Genomic DNA, 22,561 nt, shown 5'->3' on the forward strand with positions numbered 1-22,561 from the left:
CCCTCCCACCCATTCCAGGTGTAGAAATGTGTGAGAGCAAGAGCAGGAATCATTGCTTGGCAAAGTCACTTTGTCAGAAGTCACATTCTCCAACCCAGCAGTGTGTTAGCCATGAATTCACACATACAAGTGGGATGTTTGCAAGTACACAAAAAAAAAAATATTGCTCAAAAAAACATTTTCTTTCCTGTTGTTTTTAATTACATATTTAAGTAATATTTTATTTAATTTTTAAGTAATATTTTATATTCATCCTCCATATAAAATTGTATAAATGGCCTACATGTACTGAGAGAAATATGAATTTGGGAAGAACCAACCTGCCCAAAGTCAGGAATGCTGTACAGCAATAATTCTTCACGTGTAGCCCCTGAGCATATTTGCTTATGGCTCATTATTGAGAGTTTTTACTGCAAAGAAACATTTTTCTTGTACTACTTCCCAGTGTATCTATGGTGCTACACAGGTGTTTCATCTGCATATCAGCAAGGGCCAAATAAGTCAGTTCTTGTTTCTCAAGTCACCTATTTCAGTCTTCCCAGACAGACACTCAACAAGGAGTTCAACAGAAAAGCTTTGAAATGTCCAGCACTGAAGATGCTTATTTGGATGCTAGGATGAAAGAATCAATCCTTCTTGACACCTTAGGTTTTAAAACCAGATTGCTTTATAAATTCAGTTCATGGTAACATCAGGTGTAATCTTGATTCTTCAAACATGGTCTGGATGGTGGAATAGCCAAGTAAGAGCTGCCCTTCACACTGATTGCAAACCCAAATAATGAAGCAGGTGGCTGGTGAAAGAATCCTTCCACCTCCATGCCTGGAGCTGCCTCTCACAGTTTCTGGTACGGGATGGTCTCCTGCATTTTCCTCTTCCAAAGAAATCCTCCACCTGTCAGAACAGCAGCTACCAGCACCACGGTGGCCACAGCCAGAGGAACGTGGGAGCTGGCAGCAGGCTCTGAGCTCAGAGTCTCCCCTTTTTCCTGGATGTCAGAGGCCAGTCCTGAGCATAAAAGAGACAGAGAGAAACTTACTGTTTTGTTTTTTTCCCCTGAGCTAGTTAAATGCAAAGATAATTAGGCAGGGAGAATTTGAGTTAAAAAGCTCTAATCTGGATCTGATCAGAAAACCGCAAATTATTTCACAAATTATTCTGTGGGCATGCAAAACAAGTAAAGATTGAGGCAAGAAATTAAAGAGAAACTGGGAGTGTGTAATGATTACACTCAAAGACCTTAAGATGTTGCTTTCTGGTAGTGGAAACAGCAGCTACAGGACACTGAGAAACAGCATTTCCAAGAGGACCTAGAGATGGATTGTAAATAAATAACAGACATGCAAATTAGGCACAGAGAGCTTTGGAAAATTAATATAAATCAGATTAGTTACATCTCATCCCTCTTCCCATAGAACATAATCAATTGCCATTTGATATGTGCAGAGCAAAGATTGGATCTAAAGTAGGATAGAAAAGAAAGAGCTTGTAAATCTAATAGAACTATTATATATATATATATAAGAAAAAAATAATGCCCCATAAGAATTATAGCAGAATTGTAAATAAACCAGCAAAGGCCCATTTCAGAGCTGGATTTCCTGTCTGAACTGAAATGCAAAGAGACAGTAGCACACAGAGCCTTATGTTATTAAAGATATTTAAACTTACCAATGTTCCTGTTCTCGGCGTGAGCTTCCCGAAGCTGCACGGGTCCAACAACAACATTCACTTGCTGGTGGGAGGAATCTGCATCCCTCTTGAACCTGCTAACACAGCCTCGGTAGCAGCGGGAGGAGTAGTCGCCGTACCTGCACACCAGCAGCTCACACCGCAGGAACACCGACGGGAATCGGTTCACGAACGAGAAGGCGCTAAACCCAAACCGAGCGACATCGCTGCGCGGCGAGGGGAAGAGAGAGTAGCCAGGATCGCTGGCACACCTGGAAGGACATCAAATCAACAGATTAGCTATTAACTCACAGCTTCACTGGAGTAGAAGCACTATTACACCCTCTCTTTGCAATAAGTTCCAAGGTTAAACATAAAACCAGGAAGTAAAAGAGAAATCAAAAGGCTTAAAAAAAAAAAAAAGTGCTTTTAGCAAGAAGAGAAATTACTAAATATGCACCACACAGAAATGTCATAGCTTAACAAGTTCTGTGTAAGCACAAATAGCTGAAAAATGGCTAGTGGTTCTGCTGGGTTCTGTGTTTCAGGTGAGAGCCTATTATGCATTTGCAAGCAGGATTTTTCTGTTTGAAAAGAGGCCCTTGAAACTTGTTGCAGAAAGAGAAATTTCCCCTTTACGCTCAGGAAGCATGAAGCTAATTTTAAGACACTTTAGTGTTTCAATGTACTTTGCTATAAGTTTAGGCAAAGTGGTTTAGGTTTCTAGAATAGTAAGAAAAGGAATTTCTTTTCCTTTTGGGTAGGCAATTTTGTATTCCAGTTCTGATGCTGTAAAACTCATGATGTACAGAAATGTAGAGCTGTGGACATCCCTCCCTTTCGTATGTCTATTTCAGAAACAAAGTTAGACCTCCATTTCCTCACTGACTCCTTGAGTGAAATCTCAGTGCTTGATTGCAGCTTCTGGATGACATTTGGTTGTCATTCTGAATTTTACTCAGGCTTTGCCAAAAAGTTGTTCTTAGAAGAACATTTGCCCTGAGAACTACAACTAATGTACACTGGTCCTAAATCACCTCATTTGACAAAGTAAGCTCTTTTAGAACACATAGAGACATTTTTAAAGCAATTTTTTACAAAGTTCTTACCCACTTTTGGTCAATTCATAGACCAGTGTTCTAAAATCACTAGAATTAGGTGATGCCACACACGTGTCCACAAACAGGGTCAGATTTTGGTCAGAGCTGTGAAGAGCAGCTTGGAGGAACAAATTCTGATTCATGTCAACATAGTATGGGAAGTCGTGCACTGGCCACTCGAAAGATGAGGAGTTGTAGAACATCAGGCTCACGTCGTATCTGCCATACTGGGTTTTGTTGACATCAATGACATCATCGGCAATGTACATGACTTGAACCCAGGTGTTCTGCAGCATTTTGCAGCTGATGTGCAAGTGAAGGTCCTTTTGCCTCTTGATGACACTGCCAGGAGCAGGCACTTTTATCACGTTGGAGTAGGTGATCGTTTCGTTGTTGCCCTGTTTGACACATTAAATGAGTGTTAAATTACCACATGTGGTCGTGTTCACTGGGAATACTGTGAGCATTATGAACTTCTGTATGTGCCAGGTCCTGGCAGTCAGAAAGGACATGTCACACTGAAAAATCCCAAGCATCAGGATGGGATTGCTCACTTAACTGTCCCCTCTATTTTTGTTCTCTAGAACATCATTCTGAAATAGGTACAGGGATATAAGTACCCTGCAAAGGATAAGTAAAAATATTTAACAAATTCAACCTCCAGAAACACATGCTCCTTTTCTGGTTTTGCATGCCTGTGGCTTATCTTTTGCAACCCATGACAATTTTCCAGATGTCTATTACATTCCCATGCCCAGAGCTGTCCCAAATGTCTTGACACCAACCTGTCTACGTGTACCACATTTGCTGTACGAAATGTTGAATATAACCTCAGTTGATGTAATTTTTGGTCTACATTGAGGGTCTGCCAGGCTGATGCTGTCCACTGAGTAGCCCTGGGACTGGAGGTAGTGTCTGTCTACCACTGCACTCATGTAGGTTGGCAAGCACAGAAGGGCTAGGGGAAAAAAAATATGAATTATTAGTGATTTCGGGTACTTGATAATGCTTTCATATGGGAGGTCCAACAGATGCAATCACTGCTACCATTTAGAGAAGAGAATTCATAAGCCAAACCACTTATTTTTACACTTGAAACTTAGATATGAGTAAGCAATAGGACAATAGTGGAACAGGTCACCCAAAGGAGTAGCATTAAATATTTCATCCTTTGAATATTTCTAGACACATAGCTAGACCAGTTCTTAATGGACCTGACCTGTGTTGGCAGTAGCTCTCTTTTGAATAGTTGGCTTAGGAAACCTCCAAAAGTTCCTTCTAACCGACATTTCTATGACTCTGTGAAAGTTTGTCCAGAAAGGTACAAAAATATATATGAATTATGATGTGATACAAAGAAAGTAAGACTTTAGAAAATGACATAGAAAACACGCAAAGGCAAATAAAATGAATATTTTCAAAGAAGAAAAAGTAGTTATTTTCTGAAATTGAGCAGTCAACAATCAGTCACAAAATTCAAGTAGGAATATCATCTACGTGGGATTCCTTCAACAACATTAAGAAATGCTTATTTAGTAAAAAAGCAGTGTAAAAAAGCTTCTGAGCAAAGAAAACATTACCAAGAGAACAGAATTACAAATAGAATGGAAATTTACTGGTGTTCTGGTCTGCTGGAAAGGACTGGTACTGAGCCCAGAAACTTCCACTGGAATATCTGGAGTCACTGTAAAACCTCACAGACATGAGGTTTGAAGATGAGGTGTATGTGAGATGGGAACTAGAACAAATTCTTCCAAGTAGAGGAGAAGATTTGGGTGGCCCATCATAGATCTCAATATAGTCATTCTGACATCCACCTTGCAACCTGAGGAAGAAATGAGAATATATTAAAAAAATGCATTTGCTAAACTTTGGGGTTTAAATGCTGAGCAAACAATATAACAGGATTCTGCACTCACACATTTCCCATGTATATTTAGCATTCACTTATAGGATGGGAAATGAGCCCAGGAACTGTGGATGCAGTTGAGATTTGGAATTTTTTTATTGCCCAAGCAGAAGGTGGTTTACTTACTGAATGTTATCAAATGTGAGCGCAATGAGGAAATTGTTTGTTACATGTATTTGCCACAAACAATCTGCTTTATCTGGAGGATTCAAAGAAGGACTCTGAAATGTTCCGGAGGACTTAAAAAGTATATCACCACAAATAAATTTTTGTCCTGAAAAAGGAAAGGAAAAGAAAAAAAAAAAAAAAAAAAAAAAAGAAAATAAGGGATAGAAGTGATTAATTTAGATTTTCTTCAGGCCAAATAAAAATATGTTCTATGTACAGAAACCGTGGCAACACAAGTTTAAATATCAAAAGAAACATAATGATTGTGCTCCTCTCAGTTAGGTTAGAAGAGTGATGAACTCTTCAGAGAATTATGACCCATGCTTGCAGTTATTAACTCTGTGGGCTTCAGGCGCATAGGTATGAAATAAAGTAAAAGGTGGTGGCTTAAATACAATAAAATCAGAGAATTAACAAAAGAAAATCTCCCATGTAATCAGCATATTCTGAAATCCACCACCAGCCATAGAATCACTCAAACACAAAAGACTAGTGCATAGCATATAAAGAATTAAAACCAGAAAGGATTTTTCCCAACGTACTGTACAATACAAATGAAAGAGCTCTCACCTGCAAAACAGTAATTATGACACTTCAAGAGTAATGGATCAGAGAAATTTGAAAAAGCATATAAAAATACAAACCAGGAGTATTTGTAACTGGGGCTGTGCTTTTGGCAGCTGTATGAGGCAAAGAAAAGGAACCAGCTGAGGTGCTGGAGGATGAAGGAGTATGGCAAGGTTTTTTACCACCCCTGGGGATGGAGGTGCCACCCTGACACTGGGCAGTGGAGAGCCTGGGGGTCTCAGCAGAATGCTCTCACATGGTGGGATCAACCAAAAAACATAATCTGGCACTCATCCCAATTATACATTTAAAGTCCAGTCAAAAAAGACCAAAAGGAGGAATCTTCCCTTGAGAGGGTCTTGACAAGACCCTGTGAAATTCAGGCCATCACAACACTCAGTTTCTGCAATCTGCTGTGATTTTTCAGGCTCTGCTCTCCCTTAGAGAAACCTAAACCCCAAGCTTCTGAGGCACTAATTGATTTTGCAAAAAGCAGCAGCCAGAAAACCCAGGAGAAATTCTGACCCACCTGAAGGAGCAGAGGTGATGGAGCTGGCTGTAGTTGTGCTTGAGGCACCTGTAGAGGAGGAAAGGAAAGAGGCAGGTGAGGCCTGTGGGATGAAGGTTGATGCCTGGCTTTCTCCCAGTGCTGGGCACGTTGCTGCCAGCTGGGCACATGGGCAATGGAGAGCCTGGGCGTGTCAGCAGAATGGTCTCTCATGGTGGGACCAAGCAAAAACAGATCCCCACACACATCCCCAAGACACACCAAATTCCAGCCAAGAGGGAACACTTCCTGAAAGAGTCCCAGAATGCAGGCAGTCAAATCAGTGGTACCTGAGCACACAACACCAGCATCTTCACTGTGGCGACAGTTGTGGACGCCCCAGCCATTGTGGCTGCACTGGAAGAGGGACGATTCCGACCCTGTGCAGCTCACGTCGTCCAGGTAGATGTTGCCACTGCCTAGTCCAAAGGAGGCCTCTGATGTTGCAGAAATAGCAGTGCCACATCCCAGCTGCCTGCACACCACCTGGGCATCTTTCAGGTCCCAGCCATCGTCGCAGACGGTGCCCTGGCCCCGAGAGTGTGAAATCTCCACACGACCCTCGCAGCGGTTCCTACCATTCACCAGGCTGATGGTGGAGGCATCTTGGAAAGAAAGGTGGTAGAGAAAACTTGAGAAGGGCTTCTAGGACAAAGGCACCATCTCTTGACAGAGTGATGCCTTTGTCAACCTCGAAATGAAACATCACAGCTTTCGGGACCATTTTTGTGCAGGAAGCAATATAAAAGCGGATCTTCATTGGAGGCCTCCAGGGAAGATATGGAAAAATATCCACTAAGGCCACAAAATATCCACAAACGGGGATGCAATTCCCTCTCATCCAAGACCCTCCCAAGTCCTCACTGCCTTCATCTGGGACTGGGCTTTGTTGGTGGAATGTGTCTGAAGAGCCATTTTTGGAACTTTTTATCCAGGAAGAACCAAGATGGCATAGGGATCCTGGAATGAGTTCTGACTTCCTGCCTACAAAAATGCTGTAGCTAAGTTACAATAAGAAGCTACAAAGCGACAAATATATGTGTAAAGGATATGGAGAATATATAAAGGAAAAAAGAGAAAAACCAAGATGGCAACAGAGCCCTGGAATCACTCAGTGAATTTCAGGCCACCACAACTCCCAGTCTTGGCTGTCTTAAACTGGTTTTCCTGGCTTCTTCTCTCCCAGGGAGAAAACCAAAGACCAAACTCTGTGGCACTAATTTCTTTGCAAAAAGCAGCAGCCAGAAAACCCAGGAGAAATTCAGACCCACTTGAATGAGCAGGGAAGGTGGTGCTGGGAGTGGTTGTGCCTGTGCTTGTGGCAGCTGTAGGGGAGGAAAGGAAAGAGGCAGGTGAGGCCTGTGGGATGAAGGTTGATGCCTGGCTTTCTCCCAGTGCTGGGCACGTTGCTGCCAGCTGGGCACATGGGCAATGGAGAGCCTGGGCGTGTCAGCAGAATGGTCTCTCATGGTGGGACCAAGCAAAAACAGATCCCCACACACATCCCCAAGACACAGCAAATCACACCAAATTCCAGCCAAGAGGGAGCACTTCCTGAAAGAGTCCCAGAATGCAGGCAGTCAAATCAGTGGTACCTGAGCACACAACACCAGCATCTTCACTGTGGCGACAGTTGTGGACGCCCCAGCCATTGTGGCTGCACTGGAAGAGGGACGATTCCGACCCTGTGCAGCTCACGTCGTCCAGGTAGATGTTGCCACTGCCTTGTCCAAAGGAGGCATCTGATGGTGCAGAAACTGCAGTGCCACATCCCAGCTGCCTGCACACCACCTGGGCATCTTTCAGGTCCCAGCCATCGTCGCAGACAGTGCCCCGGCCCCCAGAGTGTGAAATCTCCACACGACCCTCGCAGCGGTTCGTGCCGTTCACCAGGCTGATGGTGGCATCTGGGAAAGAAGGAGATATGGAAAACTTGAGAAGAGACATTAGCATGAAGGCACCTTCTCTTGCCAGGGCCTTGGAATCATTCAGTGAATTTCAGGCCACCACAATTGCCAGTCTCAGCTGTACTGAGCTGCATTTCCTGGCATCTCCTCTCCTATGGAGAAAACCAGACACCAAACACTGAGGCACCAATTTTTTTTGCAGAAATCAGGGGCCAGAAAACTCAGGAGAAAATCAGACCCACCTGAAGGAGCAGAGGTGATGGAGCTGGCTGTAGTTGTGCTTGTAGCAGCTGTAGGGGAGGAAAGGAAAGAGGCAGGTGAGGCCTGTGGGATGAAGGTTGATGCCTGGCTTTCTCCCAGTGCTGGGCACGTTGCTGCCAGCTGGGCACATGGGCAATGGAGAGCCTGGGCGTGTCAGCAGAATGGTCTCTCATGGTGGGACCAAGCAAAAACAAATCCCCACACACATCCCCAAGACACACCAAATTCCAGCCAAGAGGGAACACTTCCTGAAAGAGTCCCAGAATGCAGGCAGTCAAATCAGTGGTACCTGAGCACACAACACCAGCATCTTCACTGTGGCGACAGTTGTGGACGCCCCAGCCATTGTGGCTGCACTGGAAGAGGGACGATTCCGACCCTGTGCAGCTCACGTCGTCCAGGTAGATGTTGCCACTGCCTTGTCCAAAGGAGGCCTCTGATGTTGCAGAAATAGCAGTGCCACATCCCAGCTGCCTGCACACCACCTGGGCATCTTTCAGGTCCCAGCCATCGTCGCAGACGGTGCCCTGGCCCCGAGAGTGTGAAATCTCCACACGACCCTCGCAGCGGTTTGTGCCGTTCACCAGGCTGATGGTGGAGGCATCTTGGAAAGAAAGGTGGTAGAGAAAACTTGAGAAATGCTTCTAGCACAAAGGCACCATCTCTTGACAGAGTGATGCCTTTGTCAACCTCGAAATGAAACATCACAGCTTTCGGGACCATTTTTGTGCAGGAAACAATATAAAAGCGGATCTTCATTGGAGGCCTCCAGGGAAGATATGGAAAAATATCCACTAAGGCCACAAAATATTCACAAACGGTGATGCAATTCCCTCTCATCCAAGACCCTCCCAAGTCCTCTCTGCCTTCATCTGGGACTGTGCTTTGTTGGTGGAATGTGTCTGAAGAGCCATTTTTGGACCTTTTTATCCAGGAAGAACCAAGATGGCATAGGGATCCTGGAATGAGTTCTGACTTCCTGCCTAGAAAAATGCTGTAGCTAAGTTACAATAAGAAGCTACAAAGCGACAAATATATGTGTAAAGGATATGGAGAATATATAAGGGAAAAAAGAGAAAAACCAAGATGGCATCAGAGCCCTGGAATCACTCAATGAATTTCAGGCCACCACAACTCCCAGTCGTGGCTGTCTTAAACTGGTTTTCCTGGCTTCTTCTCTCCCAGGGAGAAAACCAAAGACCAAACTCTGTGGCACTAATTGCTTTGCAAAAAGCAGCAGCCAGAAAACCCAGGAGAAATTCTGACCCACTTGAATGAGCAGGGAAGGTGGTGCTGGGAGTGGTTGTGCCTGTGCTTGTGGCAGCTGTAGGGGAGGAAAGGAAAGAGGCAGGTGAGGCCTGTGGGATGAAGGTTGATGCCTGGCTTTCTCCCAGTGCTGGGCACGTTGCTGCCAGCTGGGCACATGGGCAATGGAGAGCCTGGGCGTGTCAGCAGAATGGTCTCTCATGGTGGGACCAAGCAAAAACATGACCCTGCACTCATCCCCAGCAAATCATCTAATTCTACCTAAGACCACTTCCTGAAAGAGTCCCAGAATGCAGGCAGTCAAATCAGTGGTACCTGAGCACACAACACCAGCATCTTCACTGTGGCGACAGTTGTGGATGCCCCAGCCATTGTGGCTGCACTGGAAGAGGGACGATTCCGACCCTGTGCAGCTCACGTCGTCCAGGTAGATGTTGCCGCTGCCTTGTCCAAAGGAGGCATCTGATGGTGCAGAAACAGCAGTGCCACATCCCAGCTGCCTGCACACCACCTGGGCATCTTTCAGGTCCCAGCCATCGTCGCAGACGGTGCCCCGGCCCCCAGAGTGTGAAATCTCCACACGACCCTCGCAGCGGTTCGTGCCGTTCACCAGGCTGATGGTGACATCTGGGAAAGAAGGAGGTATGGAAAACTTGAGAAGAGACATTAGCATGAAGGCACCTTCTCTTGCCAGGGCCTTGGAATCACTCTATGAATTTCAGGCCACCACAATTGCCAGTCTCATCTGTACTGAGCTGCATTTCCTGGCATCTCCTCTCCTATGGAGAAAACCAGACACCAAACACTGAGGCACTAATTGTTTTTGCAAAAATCCGGGGCCAGAAAACTCAGGAGAAAATCAGACCCACCTGAAGGAGCAGAGGTGATGGAGCTGGCTGTAGTTGTGCTTGTAGCAGCTGTAGGGGAGGAAAGGAAAGAGGCAGGTGAGGCCTGTGGGATGAAGGTTGATGCCTGGCTTTCTCCCAGTGCTGGGCACGTTGCTGCCAGCTGGGCACATGGGCAATGGAGAGCCTGGGCGTGTCAGCAGAATGGTCTCTCATGGTGGGACCAAGCAAAAACAGATCCCCACACACATCCCCAAGACACACCAAATTCCAGCCAAGAGGGAACACTTCCTGAAAGAGTCCCAGAATGCAGGCAGTCAAATCAGTGGTACCTGAGCACACAACACCAGCATCTTCACTGTGGCGACAGTTGTGGACGCCCCAGCCATTGTGGCTGCACTGGAAGAGGGACGATTCCGACCCTGTGCAGCTCACGTCGTCCAGGTAGATGTTGCCACTGCCTTGTCCAAAGGAGGCCTCTGATGTTGCAGAAATAGCAGTGCCACATCCCAGCTGCCTGCACACCACCTGGGCATCTTTCAGGTCCCAGCCATCGTCGCAGACGGTGCCCTGGCCCCGAGAGTGTGAAATCTCCACACGACCCTCGCAGCGGTTCCTACCATTCACCAGGCTGATGGTGGAGGCATCTTGGAAAGAAAGGTGGTAGAGAAAACTTGAGAAGGGCTTCTAGGACAAAGGCACCATCTCTTGACAGAGTGATGCCTTTGTCAACCTCGAAATGAAACATCACAGCTTTCGGGACCATTTTTGTGCAGGAAGCAATATAAAAGCGGATCTTCATTGGAGGCCTCCAGGGAAGATATGGAAAAATATCCACTAAGGCCACAAAATATCCACAAACGGTGATGCAATTCCCTCTCATCCAAGACCCTCCCAAGTCCTCTCTGCCTTCATCTGGGACTGTGCTTTGTTGGTGGAATGTGTCTGAAGAGCATTTTTGGAACTTTTTATCCAGGAAGAACCAAGATGGCATAGGGATCCTGGAATGAGTTCTGACTTCCTGCCTAGAAAAATGCTGTAGCTAAGTTACAATAAGAAGCTACAAAGCGACAAATATATGTGTAAAGGATATGGAGAATATATAAAGGAAAAAAGAGAAAAACCAAGATGGCAACAGAGCCCTGGAATCACTCAGTGAATTTCAGGCCACCACAACTCCCAGTCTTGGCTGTCTTAAACTGGTTTTCCTGGCTTCTTCTCTCCCAGGGAGAAAACCAAAGACCAAACTCTGTGGCACTAATTTCTTTGCAAAAAGCAGCAGCCAGAAAACCCAGGAGAAATTCAGACCCACTTGAATGAGCAGGGAAGGTGGTGCTGGGAGTGGTTGTGCCTGTGCTTGTGGCAGCTGTAGGGGAGGAAAGGAAAGAGGCAGGTGAGGCCTGTGGGATGAAGGTTGATGCCTGGCTTTCTCCCAGTGCTGGGCACGTTGCTGCCAGCTGGGCACATGGGCAATGGAGAGCCTGGGCGTGTCAGCAGAATGGTCTCTCATGGTGGGACCAAGCAAAAACAGATCCCCACACACATCCCCAAGACACAGCAAATCACACCAAATTCCAGCCAAGAGGGAGCACTTCCTGAAAGAGTCCCAGAATGCAGGCAGTCAAATCAGTGGTACCTGAGCACACAACACCAGCATCTTCACTGTGGCGACAGTTGTGGACGCCCCAGCCATTGTGGCTGCACTGGAAGAGGGACGATTCCGACCCTGTGCAGCTCACGTCGTCCAGGTAGATGTTGCCACTGCCTTGTCCAAAGGAGGCATCTGATGGTGCAGAAACAGCAGTGCCACATCCCAGCTGCCTGCACACCACCTGGGCATCTTTCAGGTCCCAGCCATCGTCGCAGACAGTGCCCCGGCCCCCAGAGTGTGAAATCTCCACACGACCCTCGCAGCGGTTTGTGCCGTTCACCAGGCTGATGGTGACATCTGGGAAAGAAGGAGGTATGGAAAACTTGAGAAGAGATATTAACATGAAGGCACCTTCTCTTGCCAGGGCCTTGGAATCACTCTATGAATTTCAGGCCACCACAATTGTCAGTCTCAGCTGTATTGAGCTGCATTTCCTGGCATCTCCTCTCCTATGGAGAAAATCAGACACCAAACACTGAGGCACTAATTGTTTTTGCAAAAAGCAGTGGCCAGAAAACTGAGGAGAAAATGAGACCCACCTGAAGGAGCAGAGGTGATGGAGCTGGCTGTAGTTGTGCTTGTAGCAGCTGTAGGGGAGGAAAGGAAAGAGGCAGGTGAGGCCTGTGGGATGAAGGTTGATGCCTGGCTTTCTCCCAGTGCTGGGCACGTTGCTGCCAGCTGGGCACATGGGCAATGGAGAGCCTGGGCGTGTCAGCAGAATGGTCTCTCATGGTGGGACCAAGCAAAAACATGACCCTGCACTCATCCCCAGCAAATCATCTAATTCTACCTAAGACCACTTCCTGAAAGAGTCCCAGAATGCAGGCAGTCAAATCAGTGGTACCTGAGCACACAACACCAGCATCTTCACTGTGGCGACAGTTGTGGACGCCCCAGCCATTGTGGCTGCACTGGAAGAGGGACGATTCCGACCCTGTGCAGCTCACGTCGTCCAGGTAGATGTTGCCACTGCCTTGTCCAAAGGAGGCCTCTGATGTTGCAGAAATAGCAGTGCCACATCCCAGCTGCCTGCACACCACCTGGGCATCTTTCAGGTCCCAGCCATCGTCGCAGACGGTGCCCCGGCCCCCAGAGTGTGAAATCTCCACACGACCCTCGCAGCGGTTCGTGCCGTTCACCAGGCTGATGGTGGAGGCATCTTGGAAAGAAAGGTGGTATAGAAAACTTGAGAAGGGCTTCTAGCACAAAGGCACCATCTCTTGAGAGAGTGATGCCTTTGTCAACCTTGAAATGAAACATCACAGCTTTCGGGACCATTTTTGTGCAGGAAACAATATAAAAGCGGATCTTCATTGGAGGCCTCCAGGGAAGATATGGAAAAATATCCACTAAGGCCACAAAATATCCACAAATGGTGATGCAATTCCCTCTCATCCAAGACCCTCCCAAGTCCTCTCTGCCTTCATCTGGGACTGGGCTTTGTTGGTGGAATGTGTCTGAAGAGCCATTTTTGGACCTTTTTATCCAGGAAGAACCAAGATGGCATAGGGATCCTGGAATGAGTTCTGACTTCCTGCCTACAAAAATGCTGTAGCTAAGTTACAATAAGAAGCTACAAAGCGACAAATATATGTGTAAAGGATATGGAGAATATATAAAGGAAAAAAGAGAAAATCCAAGATGGCATCAGAGCCCTGGAATCACTCTATGAATTTCAGGCCACCGTGACTCCCAGTCTTGGCTGTCTTAAACTGGTTTTCCTGGCTTCTTCTCTCCCAGGGAGAAAACCAAAGACCAAACTCTGTGGCACTAATTGCTTTGCAAAAAGCAGCAGCCAGAAAACCCAGGAGAAATTCTGACCCACTTGAATGAGCAGGGAAGGTGGTGCTGGGAGTGGTTGTGCCTGTGCTTGTGGCAGCTGTAGGGGAGGAAAGGAAAGAGGCAGGTGAGGCCTGTGGGATGAAGGTTGATGCCTGGCTTTCTCCCAGTGCTGGGCACGTTGCTGCCAGCTGGGCACATGGGCAATGGAGAGCCTGGGCGTGTCAGCAGAATGGTCTCTCATGGTGGGACCAAGCAAAAACATGACCCTGCACTCATCCCCAGCAAATCATCTAATTCTACCTAAGACCACTTCCTGAAAGAGTCCCAGAATGCAGGCAGTCAAATCAGTGGTACCTGAGCACACAACACCAGCATCTTCACTGTGGCGACAGTTGTGGACGCCCCAGCCATTGTGGCTGCACTGGAAGAGGGACGATTCCGACCCTGTGCAGCTCACGTCGTCCAGGTAGATGTTGCCACTGCCTTGTCCAAAGGAGGCATCTGATGGTGCAGAAACAGCAGTGCCACATCCCAGCTGCCTGCACACCACCTGGGCATCTTTCAGGTCCCAGCCATCGTCGCAGACGGTGCCCCGGCCCCCAGAGTGTGAAATCTCCACACGACCCTCGCAGCGGTTCGTGCCGTTCACCAGGCTGATGGTGGCATCTGGGAAAGAAGGAGGTATGGAAAACTTGAGAAGAGATTTTAGCATGAAGGCACCTTCTCTTGCCAGGGCCTTGGAATCACTCTATGAATTTCAGGCCACCACAATTGCCAGTCTCAGCTGTATTGAGCTGCATTTCCTGGCATCTCCTCTCCTATGGAGAAAACCAGACACCAAACACTGAGGCACTAATTGTTTTTGCAAAAATCCGGGGCCAGAAAACTCAGGAGAAAATCAGACCCACCTGAAGGAGCAGAGGTGATGGAGCTGGCTGTAGTTGTGCTTGTAGCAGCTGTAGGGGAGGAAAGGAAAGAGGCAGGTGAGGCCTGTGGGATGAAGGTTGATGCCTGGCTTTCTCCCAGTGCTGGGCACGTTGCTGCCAGCTGGGCACATGGGCAATGGAGAGCCTGGGCGTGTCAGCAGAATGGTCTCTCATGGTGGGACCAAGCAAAAACAGATCCCCACACACATCCCCAAGACACACCAAATTCCAGCCAAGAGGGAACACTTCCTGAAAGAGTCCCAGAATGCAGGCAGTCAAATCAGTGGTACCTGAGCACACAACACCAGCATCTTCACTGTGGCGACAGTTGTGGACGCCCCAGCCATTGTGGCTGCACTGGAAGAGGGACGATTCCGACCCTGTGCAGCTCACGTCGTCCAGGTAGATGTTGCCACTGCCTTGTCCAAAGGAGGCCTCTGATGTTGCAGAAATAGCAGTGCCACATCCCAGCTGCCTGCACACCACCTGGGCATCTTTCAGGTCCCAGCCATCGTCGCAGACGGTGCCCTGGCCCCGAGAGTGTGAAATCTCCACACGACCCTCGCAGCGGTTCCTACCATTCACCAGGCTGATGGTGGAGGCATCTTGGAAAGAAAGGTGGTAGAGAAAACTTGAGAAGGGCTTCTAGGACAAAGGCACCATCTCTTGACAGAGTGATGCCTTTGTCAACCTCGAAATGAAACATCACAGCTTTCGGGACCATTTTTGTGCAGGAAGCAATATAAAAGCGGATCTTCATTGGAGGCCTCCAGGGAAGATATGGAAAAATATCCACTAAGGCCACAAAATATCCACAAACGGTGATGCAATTCCCTCTCATCCAAGACCCTCCCAAGTCCTCTCTGCCTTCATCTGGGACTGTGCTTTGTTGGTGGAATGTGTCTGAAGAGCATTTTTGGAACTTTTTATCCAGGAAGAACCAAGATGGCATAGGGATCCTGGAATGAGTTCTGACTTCCTGCCTAGAAAAATGCTGTAGCTAAGTTACAATAAGAAGCTACAAAGCGACAAATATATGTGTAAAGGATATGGAGAATATATAAAGGAAAAAAGAGAAAAACCAAGATGGCAACAGAGCCCTGGAATCACTCAGTGAATTTCAGGCCACCACAACTCCCAGTCTTGGCTGTCTTAAACTGGTTTTCCTGGCTTCTTCTCTCCCAGGGAGAAAACCAAAGACCAAACTCTGTGGCACTAATTGCTTTGCAAAAAGCAGCAGCCAGAAAACCCAGGAGAAATTCTGACCCACTTGAATGAGCAGGGAAGGTGGTGCTGGGAGTGGTTGTGCCTGTGCTTGTGGCAGCTGTAGGGGAGGAAAGGAAAGAGGCAGGTGAGGCCTGTGGGATGAAGGTTGATGCCTGGCTTTCTCCCAGTGCTGGGCACGTTGCTGCCAGCTGGGCACATGGGCAATGGAGAGCCTGGGCGTGTCAGCAGAATGGTCTCTCATGGTGGGACCAAGCAAAAACAGATCCCCACACACATCCCCAAGACACAGCAAATCACACCAAATTCCAGCCAAGAGGGAGCACTTCCTGAAAGAGTCCCAGAATGCAGGCAGTCAAATCAGTGGTACCTGAGCACACAACACCAGCATCTTCACTGTGGCGACAGTTGTGGACGCCCCAGCCATTGTGGCTGCACTGGAAGAGGGACGATTCCGACCCTGTGCAGCTCACGTCGTCCAGGTAGATGTTGCCACTGCCTTGTCCAAAGGAGGCATCTGATGGTGCAGAAACAGCAGTGCCACATCCCAGCTGCCTGCACACCACCTGGGCATCTTTCAGGTCCCAGCCATCGTCGCAGACAGTGCCCCGGCCCCCAGAGTGTGAAATCTCCACACGACCCTCGCAGCGGTTCGTGCCGTTCACCAGGCTGATGGTGACATCTGGGAAAGAAGGAGGTATGGAAAACTTGAGAAGAGATATTAACATGAAGGCACCTTCTCTTGCCAGGGCCTTGGAATCACTCTATGAATTTCAGGCCACCACAATTGTCAGTCTCAGCTGTATTGAGCTGCATTTCCTGGCATCTCCTCTCCTATGGAGAAAATCAGACACCAAACACTGAGGCACTAATTGTTTTTGCAAAAAGCAGTGGCCAGAAAACTGAGGAGAAAATGAGACCCACCTGAAGGAGCAGAGGTGATGGAGCTGGCTGTAGTTGTGCTTGTAGCAGCTGTAGGGGAGGAAAGGAAAGAGGCAGGTGAGGCCTGTGGGATGAAGGTTGATGCCTGGCTTTCTCCCAGTGCTGGGCACGTTGCTGCCAGCTGGGCACATGGGCAATGGAGAGCCTGGGCGTGTCAGCAGAATGGTCTCTCATGGTGGGACCAAGCAAAAACAAATCCCCACACACATCCCCAAGACACACCAAATTCCAGCCAAGAGGGAACACTTCCTGAAAGAGTCCCAGAATGCAGGCAGTCAAATCAGTGGTACCTGAGCACACAACACCAGCATCTTCACTGTGGCGACAGTTGTGGACGCCCCAGCCATTGTGGCTGCACTGGAAGAGGGACGATTCCGACCCTGTGCAGCTCACGTCGTCCAGGTAGATGTTGCCACTGCCTTGTCCAAAGGAGGCATCTGATGGTGCAGAAACAGCAGTGCCACATCCCAGCTGCCTGCACACCACCTGGGCATCTTTCAGGTCCCAGCCATCGTCGCAGACGGTGCCCCGGCCCCCAGAGTGTGAAATCTCCACACGACCCTCGCAGCGGTTCGTGCCGTTCACCAGGCTGATGGTGGCATCTGGGAAAGAAGGAGGTATGGAAAACTTGAGAAGAGATTTTAGCATGAAGGCACCTTCTCTTGCCAGGGCCTTGGAATCACTCTATGAATTTCAGGCCACCACAATTGCCAGTCTCAGCTGTATTGAGCTGCATTTCCTGGCATCTCCTCTCCTATGGAGAAAATCAGACACCAAACACTGAGGCACTAATTGTTTTTGCAAAAAGCAGTGGCCAGAAAACTGAGGAGAAAATCAGACCCACCTGAAGGAGCAGAGGTGATGGAGCTGGCTGTAGTTGTGCTTGTGGCCGCTGTAGGGGAGGAAAGGAAAGAGGCAGGTGAGGCCTGTGGGATGAAGGTTGATGCCTGGCTTTCTCCCAGTGCTGGGCACGTTGCTGCCAGCTGGGCACATGGGCAATGGAGAGCCTGGGCGTGTCAGCAGAATGGTCTCTCATGGTGGGACCAAGCAAAAACAAATCCCCACACACATCCCCAAGACACACCAAATTCCAGCCAAGAGGGAACACTTCCTGAAAGACTCCCAGAATGCAGGCAGTCAAATCAGTGGTACCTGAGCACACAACACCAGCATCTTCACTGTGGCGACAGTTGTGGACACCCCAGCCATTGTGGCTGCACTGGAAGAGGGACGATTCCGACCCTGTGCAGCTCACGTCGTCCAGGTAGATGTTGCCACTGCCTTGTCCAAAGGAGGCCTCTGATGTTGCAGAAATAGCAGTGCCACATCCCAGCTGCCTGCACACCACCTGGGCATCTTTCAGGTCCCAGCCATCGTCGCAGACGGTGCCCTGGCCCCGAGAGTGTGAAATCTCCACACGACCCTCGCAGCGGTTCCTACCATTCACCAGGCTGATGGTGGAGGCATCTTGGAAAGAAAGGTGGTATAGAAAACTTGAGAAGGGCTTCTAGCACAAAGGCACCATCTCTTGAGAGAGTGATGCCTTTGTCAACCTTGAAATGAAACATCACAGCTTTCGGGACCATTTTTGTGCAGGAAACAATATAAAAGCGGATCTTCATTGGAGGCCTCCAGGGAAGATATGGAAAAATATCCACTAAGGCCACAAAATATCCACAAATGGGGATGCAATTCCCTCTCATCCAAGACCCTCCCAAGTCCTCTCTGCCTTCATCTGGGACTGGGCTTTGTTGGTGGAATGTGTCTGAAGAGCCATTTTTGGACCTTTTTATCCAGGAAGAACCAAGATGGCATAGGGATCCTGGAATGAGTTCTGACTTCCTGCCTACAAAAATGCTGTAGCTAAGTTACAATAAGAAGCTACAAAGCGACAAATATATGTGTAAAGGATATGGAGAATATATAAAGGAAAAAAGAGAAAATCCAAGATGGCATCAGAGCCCTGGAATCACTCTATGAATTTCAGGCCACCACGACTCCCAGTCTTGGCTGTCTTAAACTGGTTTTCCTGGCTTCTTCTCTCCCAGGGAGAAAACCAAAGACCAAACTCTGTGGCACTAATTGCTTTGCAAAAAGCAGCAGCCAGAAAACCCAGGAGAAATTCTGACCCACTTGAATGAGCAGGGAAGGTGGTGCTGGGAGTGGTTGTGCCTGTGCTTGTGGCAGCTGTAGGGGAGGAAAGGAAAGAGGCAGGTGAGGCCTGTGGGATGAAGGTTGATGCCTGGCTTTCTCCCAGTGCTGGGCACGTTGCTGCCAGCTGGGCACATGGGCAATGGAGAGCCTGGGCGTGTCAGCAGAATGGTCTCTCATGGTGGGACCAAGCAAAAACATGACCCTGCACTCATCCCCAGCAAATCATCTAATTCTACCTAAGACCACTTCCTGAAAGAGTCCCAGAATGCAGGCAGTCAAATCAGTGGTACCTGAGCACACAACACCAGCATCTTCACTGTGGCGACAGTTGTGGACGCCCCAGCCATTGTGGCTGCACTGGAAGAGGGACGATTCCGACCCTGTGCAGCTCACGTCGTCCAGGTAGATGTTGCCACTGCCTTGTCCAAAGGAGGCATCTGATGGTGCAGAAACAGCAGTGCCACATCCCAGCTGCCTGCACACCACCTGGGCATCTTTCAGGTCCCAGCCATCGTCGCAGACGGTGCCCCGGCCCCCAGAGTGTGAAATCTCCACACGACCCTCGCAGCGGTTCGTGCCGTTCACCAGGCTGATGGTGGCATCTGGGAAAGAAGGAGGTATGGAAAACTTGAGAAGAGATATTAGCATGAAGGCACCTTCTCTTGCCAGGGCCTTGGAATCACTCTATGAATTTCAGGCCACCACAATTGCCAGTCTCAGCTGTACTGAGCTGCATTTCCTGGCATCTCCTCTCCTATGGAGAAAATCAGACACCAAACACTGAGGCACTAATTGTTTTTGCAAAAATCAGGGGCCAGAAAACTGAGGAGAAAATGAGACCCACCTGAAGGAGCAGAGGTGATGGAGCTGGCTGTAGTTGTGCTTGAGGCCGCTGTAGGGGAGGAAAGGAAAGAGGCAGGTGAGGCCTGTGGGATGAAGGTTGATGCCTGGCTTTCTCCCAGTGCTGGGCACGTTGCTGCCAGCTGGGCACATGGGCAATGGAGAGCCTGGGCGTGTCAGCAGAATGGTCTCTCATGGTGGGACCAAGCAAAAACAAATCCCCACACGCATCCCCAAGACACACCAAATTCCAGCCAAGAGGGAACACTTCCTGAAAGAGTCCCAGAATGCAGGCAGTCAAATCAGTGGTACCTGAGCACACAACACCAGCATCTTCACTGTGGCGACAGTTGTGGACGCCCCAGCCATTGTGGCTGCACTGGAAGAGGGACGATTCCGACCCTGTGCAGCTCACGTCGTCCAGGTAGATGTTGCCACTGCCTTGTCCAAAGGAGGCATCTGATGGTGCAGAAACTGCAGTGCCACATCCCAGCTGCCTGCACACCACCTGGGCATCTTTCAGGTCCCAGCCATCGTCGCAGACGGTGCCCCGGCCCCCAGAGTATGAAATCTCCACACGACCCTCGCAGCGGTTCGTGCCGTTCACCAGGCTGATGGTGGCATCTGGGAAAGAAGGAGGTATGGAAAAGTTGAGAAATGCTTCTAGCACAAAGGCACCTTCTCTTGCCAGGGCCTTGGCATCAGTCTATGAATTTCAGGCTACCATGATTGCCAGTCCTGGCTATGTTAAAGAGCTTTTTCAGTGTTCTCCTCTCTGAGGGAGAAGTTGAAACACAAGCCTCTTCCGCATTTACTTTTTGCCAGAAAAACATGGACAATTCAGACTTACCTGAAGGAGTGTCCAACTTGAACCTGGGTGGATCTTTGGCTGTGGCATCTGTAGCAAAGAAAGAATTATGAAGTGAGCATGTCAAGGTTACTCCTAAGACTGGGGATATTGGCGCCACCGTGTAACATGGGAGATGGAGAACTTGAGGGTGTCAGCATGGTGTTCTTTCATTGTGGGATTAACCAAAAACATAATCCCACACTCCCTCCCAACACACACCAAATTCCAGCCAACAAAAGCCACAGGTAGGTGCTTTCTCTTGCCAGGGCCTTGGCAATGCTCTAGGAATTTCAAGCTACGACGTCTTCCAGTCTCAGCTGCATTCTGTTGTGCTTTCCCAGGCTCTGCCTTGTAGAAGACTAAACCGTAAACTCTGAGGCACTAAATGTTTCTACAGATAGCAGTGGCGAGAAATCCCAGGAGAAATTCAGACTCGCCTGAAGGAGCAGAGACAGGGAGGCTGGTTGTGGCACTGGTGGCATCTGCAGGGGAGGAAAGGACAGACGCAAGTAGGGCCCTGTTGGATGAAGTAGGATGGCCAGGTTTCTCCCAGTGCTGGGCACGTTGCTGCCACCCTGTCGCATGGGAGATGGAGAGCTTGGGGGTGTCAGCAGGGTGGTTTGTCATGGTGGGATCAACCAGAAACATAACCCTGCACTCATCGCCAATGCACACTGAGTTCCAGCCAACAGAGACCACAAGCAGGCACCTTCCCTTGCTGGAACCTTGGCATAGGCCTACAAGTTTGAGGCCACCAGGAGCACCACCCTTGGCTTCAGTTATGTTGTACTTTTCCTGGGATCTGCTGTCCCATGGAGGTAACTGAACCCTAAACTCTGCAGGAATTACTGGTTCTTCAAAAGCACTGGCCAGAAATTTCAGAGAGATTCAGACCCACCTGGAGGAGTGGAAGGCACTAACGTAGGTGTATCAGCGGATGTGGCATGTATAGAGTTGGAAGATAAAGAAGCAGGTGAGTCCCTGGTGGGTGAAGGATCATGATCAGGTCTCTCCCAGTGGTGGGGATGTTGGTCTGACCCTGTCAAATTGGAGATGGAGAGCAATGTGTCAATCTCAAAGCTGATCTTTTGTTGAAGGAGTAAGGAAACCAAGAATTTTTGGATACATGTTCAAAACACTTTTTTTCCTATAAAATGAGTTTTAATTTTTTTGGTCACCCTGAGATGTTGTGGATTTCCCTTCACTGGCAACTTTCCAGGTCAGACATGGCTCTGAGCATCTGTTTTAAACTGCCTCTGCTTCTTTTTGGAGGTTTAAGCCAGAAGATTATTAAAATTGCATGGTAACCCAAATCATTCTATGATTCTGTGGTTCCATGAGTCTATTACTTTCGGATTCTTGTTGTACATGGCTGCTTTCAGTGATTTAATTTGCAATACATCTGAAAAACAAATTCATATCAGGTATGTTTTCCCTAAAAAGCTGCATCACCTGGGATGCAGGGCAAAGCTCTGGTCTCTGCAAAATAAGACATAATTAGTAATGTCATATTCCACAAGGGCATGGTAGCCTCACAAATTTATATTTTCAATTAATGAAAGGATGTAAACAGAGACAACTGAAGGCAAATCTGCCAACTAGCAAACCTATTTTTCATACATGCATGTTTGGATTAATGCATGTTTGGTCAGAATAAAGAGAATAATTTGGATTTTTGACTGATATTTTAATATTTTAGTGGCAATTCTTAATGTGTATTTGCTAGGAATGGACAGAATTTGCTGGGAGGTCAATAAACCAAGATTAAAGTCTTACTGGTAACCTAATAAAGTAAAATAATGTAATACTCAAAGCACTCAAACTTTGAAATACTCAAAGTTTACAGGAAGAGGTGCCTGGGCATGAGCAATACAGAATAATTTTGGAACTCCGTTAAATCTGTGCTTCTAATTTGAAATACCACTTTCAAGTTGTTTATATACACAGGTTT

The 22,561-nt window shown here is 48.1% G+C and overlaps 1 protein-coding gene across 1 annotated transcript; it reads right to left on the reverse strand.

The window, feature by feature from the left end:
* Positions 1-259: 259 nt before the first annotated feature.
* DMBT1 (deleted in malignant brain tumors 1) lies at positions 260-21,194 on the reverse strand. Its single transcript, XM_053949234.1, has 24 exons — positions 21,116-21,194; positions 20,611-20,658; positions 20,073-20,384; positions 19,211-19,522; positions 17,918-18,233; positions 17,036-17,373; positions 16,186-16,506; positions 14,870-15,211; positions 14,025-14,340; positions 12,727-13,050; positions 11,878-12,185; positions 10,574-10,888; positions 10,285-10,303; positions 9,711-10,016; positions 8,410-8,742; positions 7,558-7,871; positions 6,253-6,567; positions 5,945-5,992; positions 4,807-4,879; positions 4,388-4,596; positions 3,557-3,729; positions 2,781-3,169; positions 1,672-1,943; positions 260-1,008 (listed from the first exon to the last, which is right to left on the reverse strand). Exons 1-24 carry the CDS (start codon positions 21,192-21,194, stop codon positions 836-838), a joined length of 5,955 nt encoding a protein of 1,984 aa, XP_053805209.1. The 3' UTR covers positions 260-835.
* Positions 21,195-22,561: the final 1,367 nt, after the last annotated feature.

This window comes from Vidua chalybeata, chromosome 8 (assembly GCF_026979565.1).
Source record: "Vidua chalybeata isolate OUT-0048 chromosome 8, bVidCha1 merged haplotype, whole genome shotgun sequence".
Taxonomy (NCBI): Eukaryota; Metazoa; Chordata; class Aves; order Passeriformes; family Viduidae; genus Vidua; species Vidua chalybeata.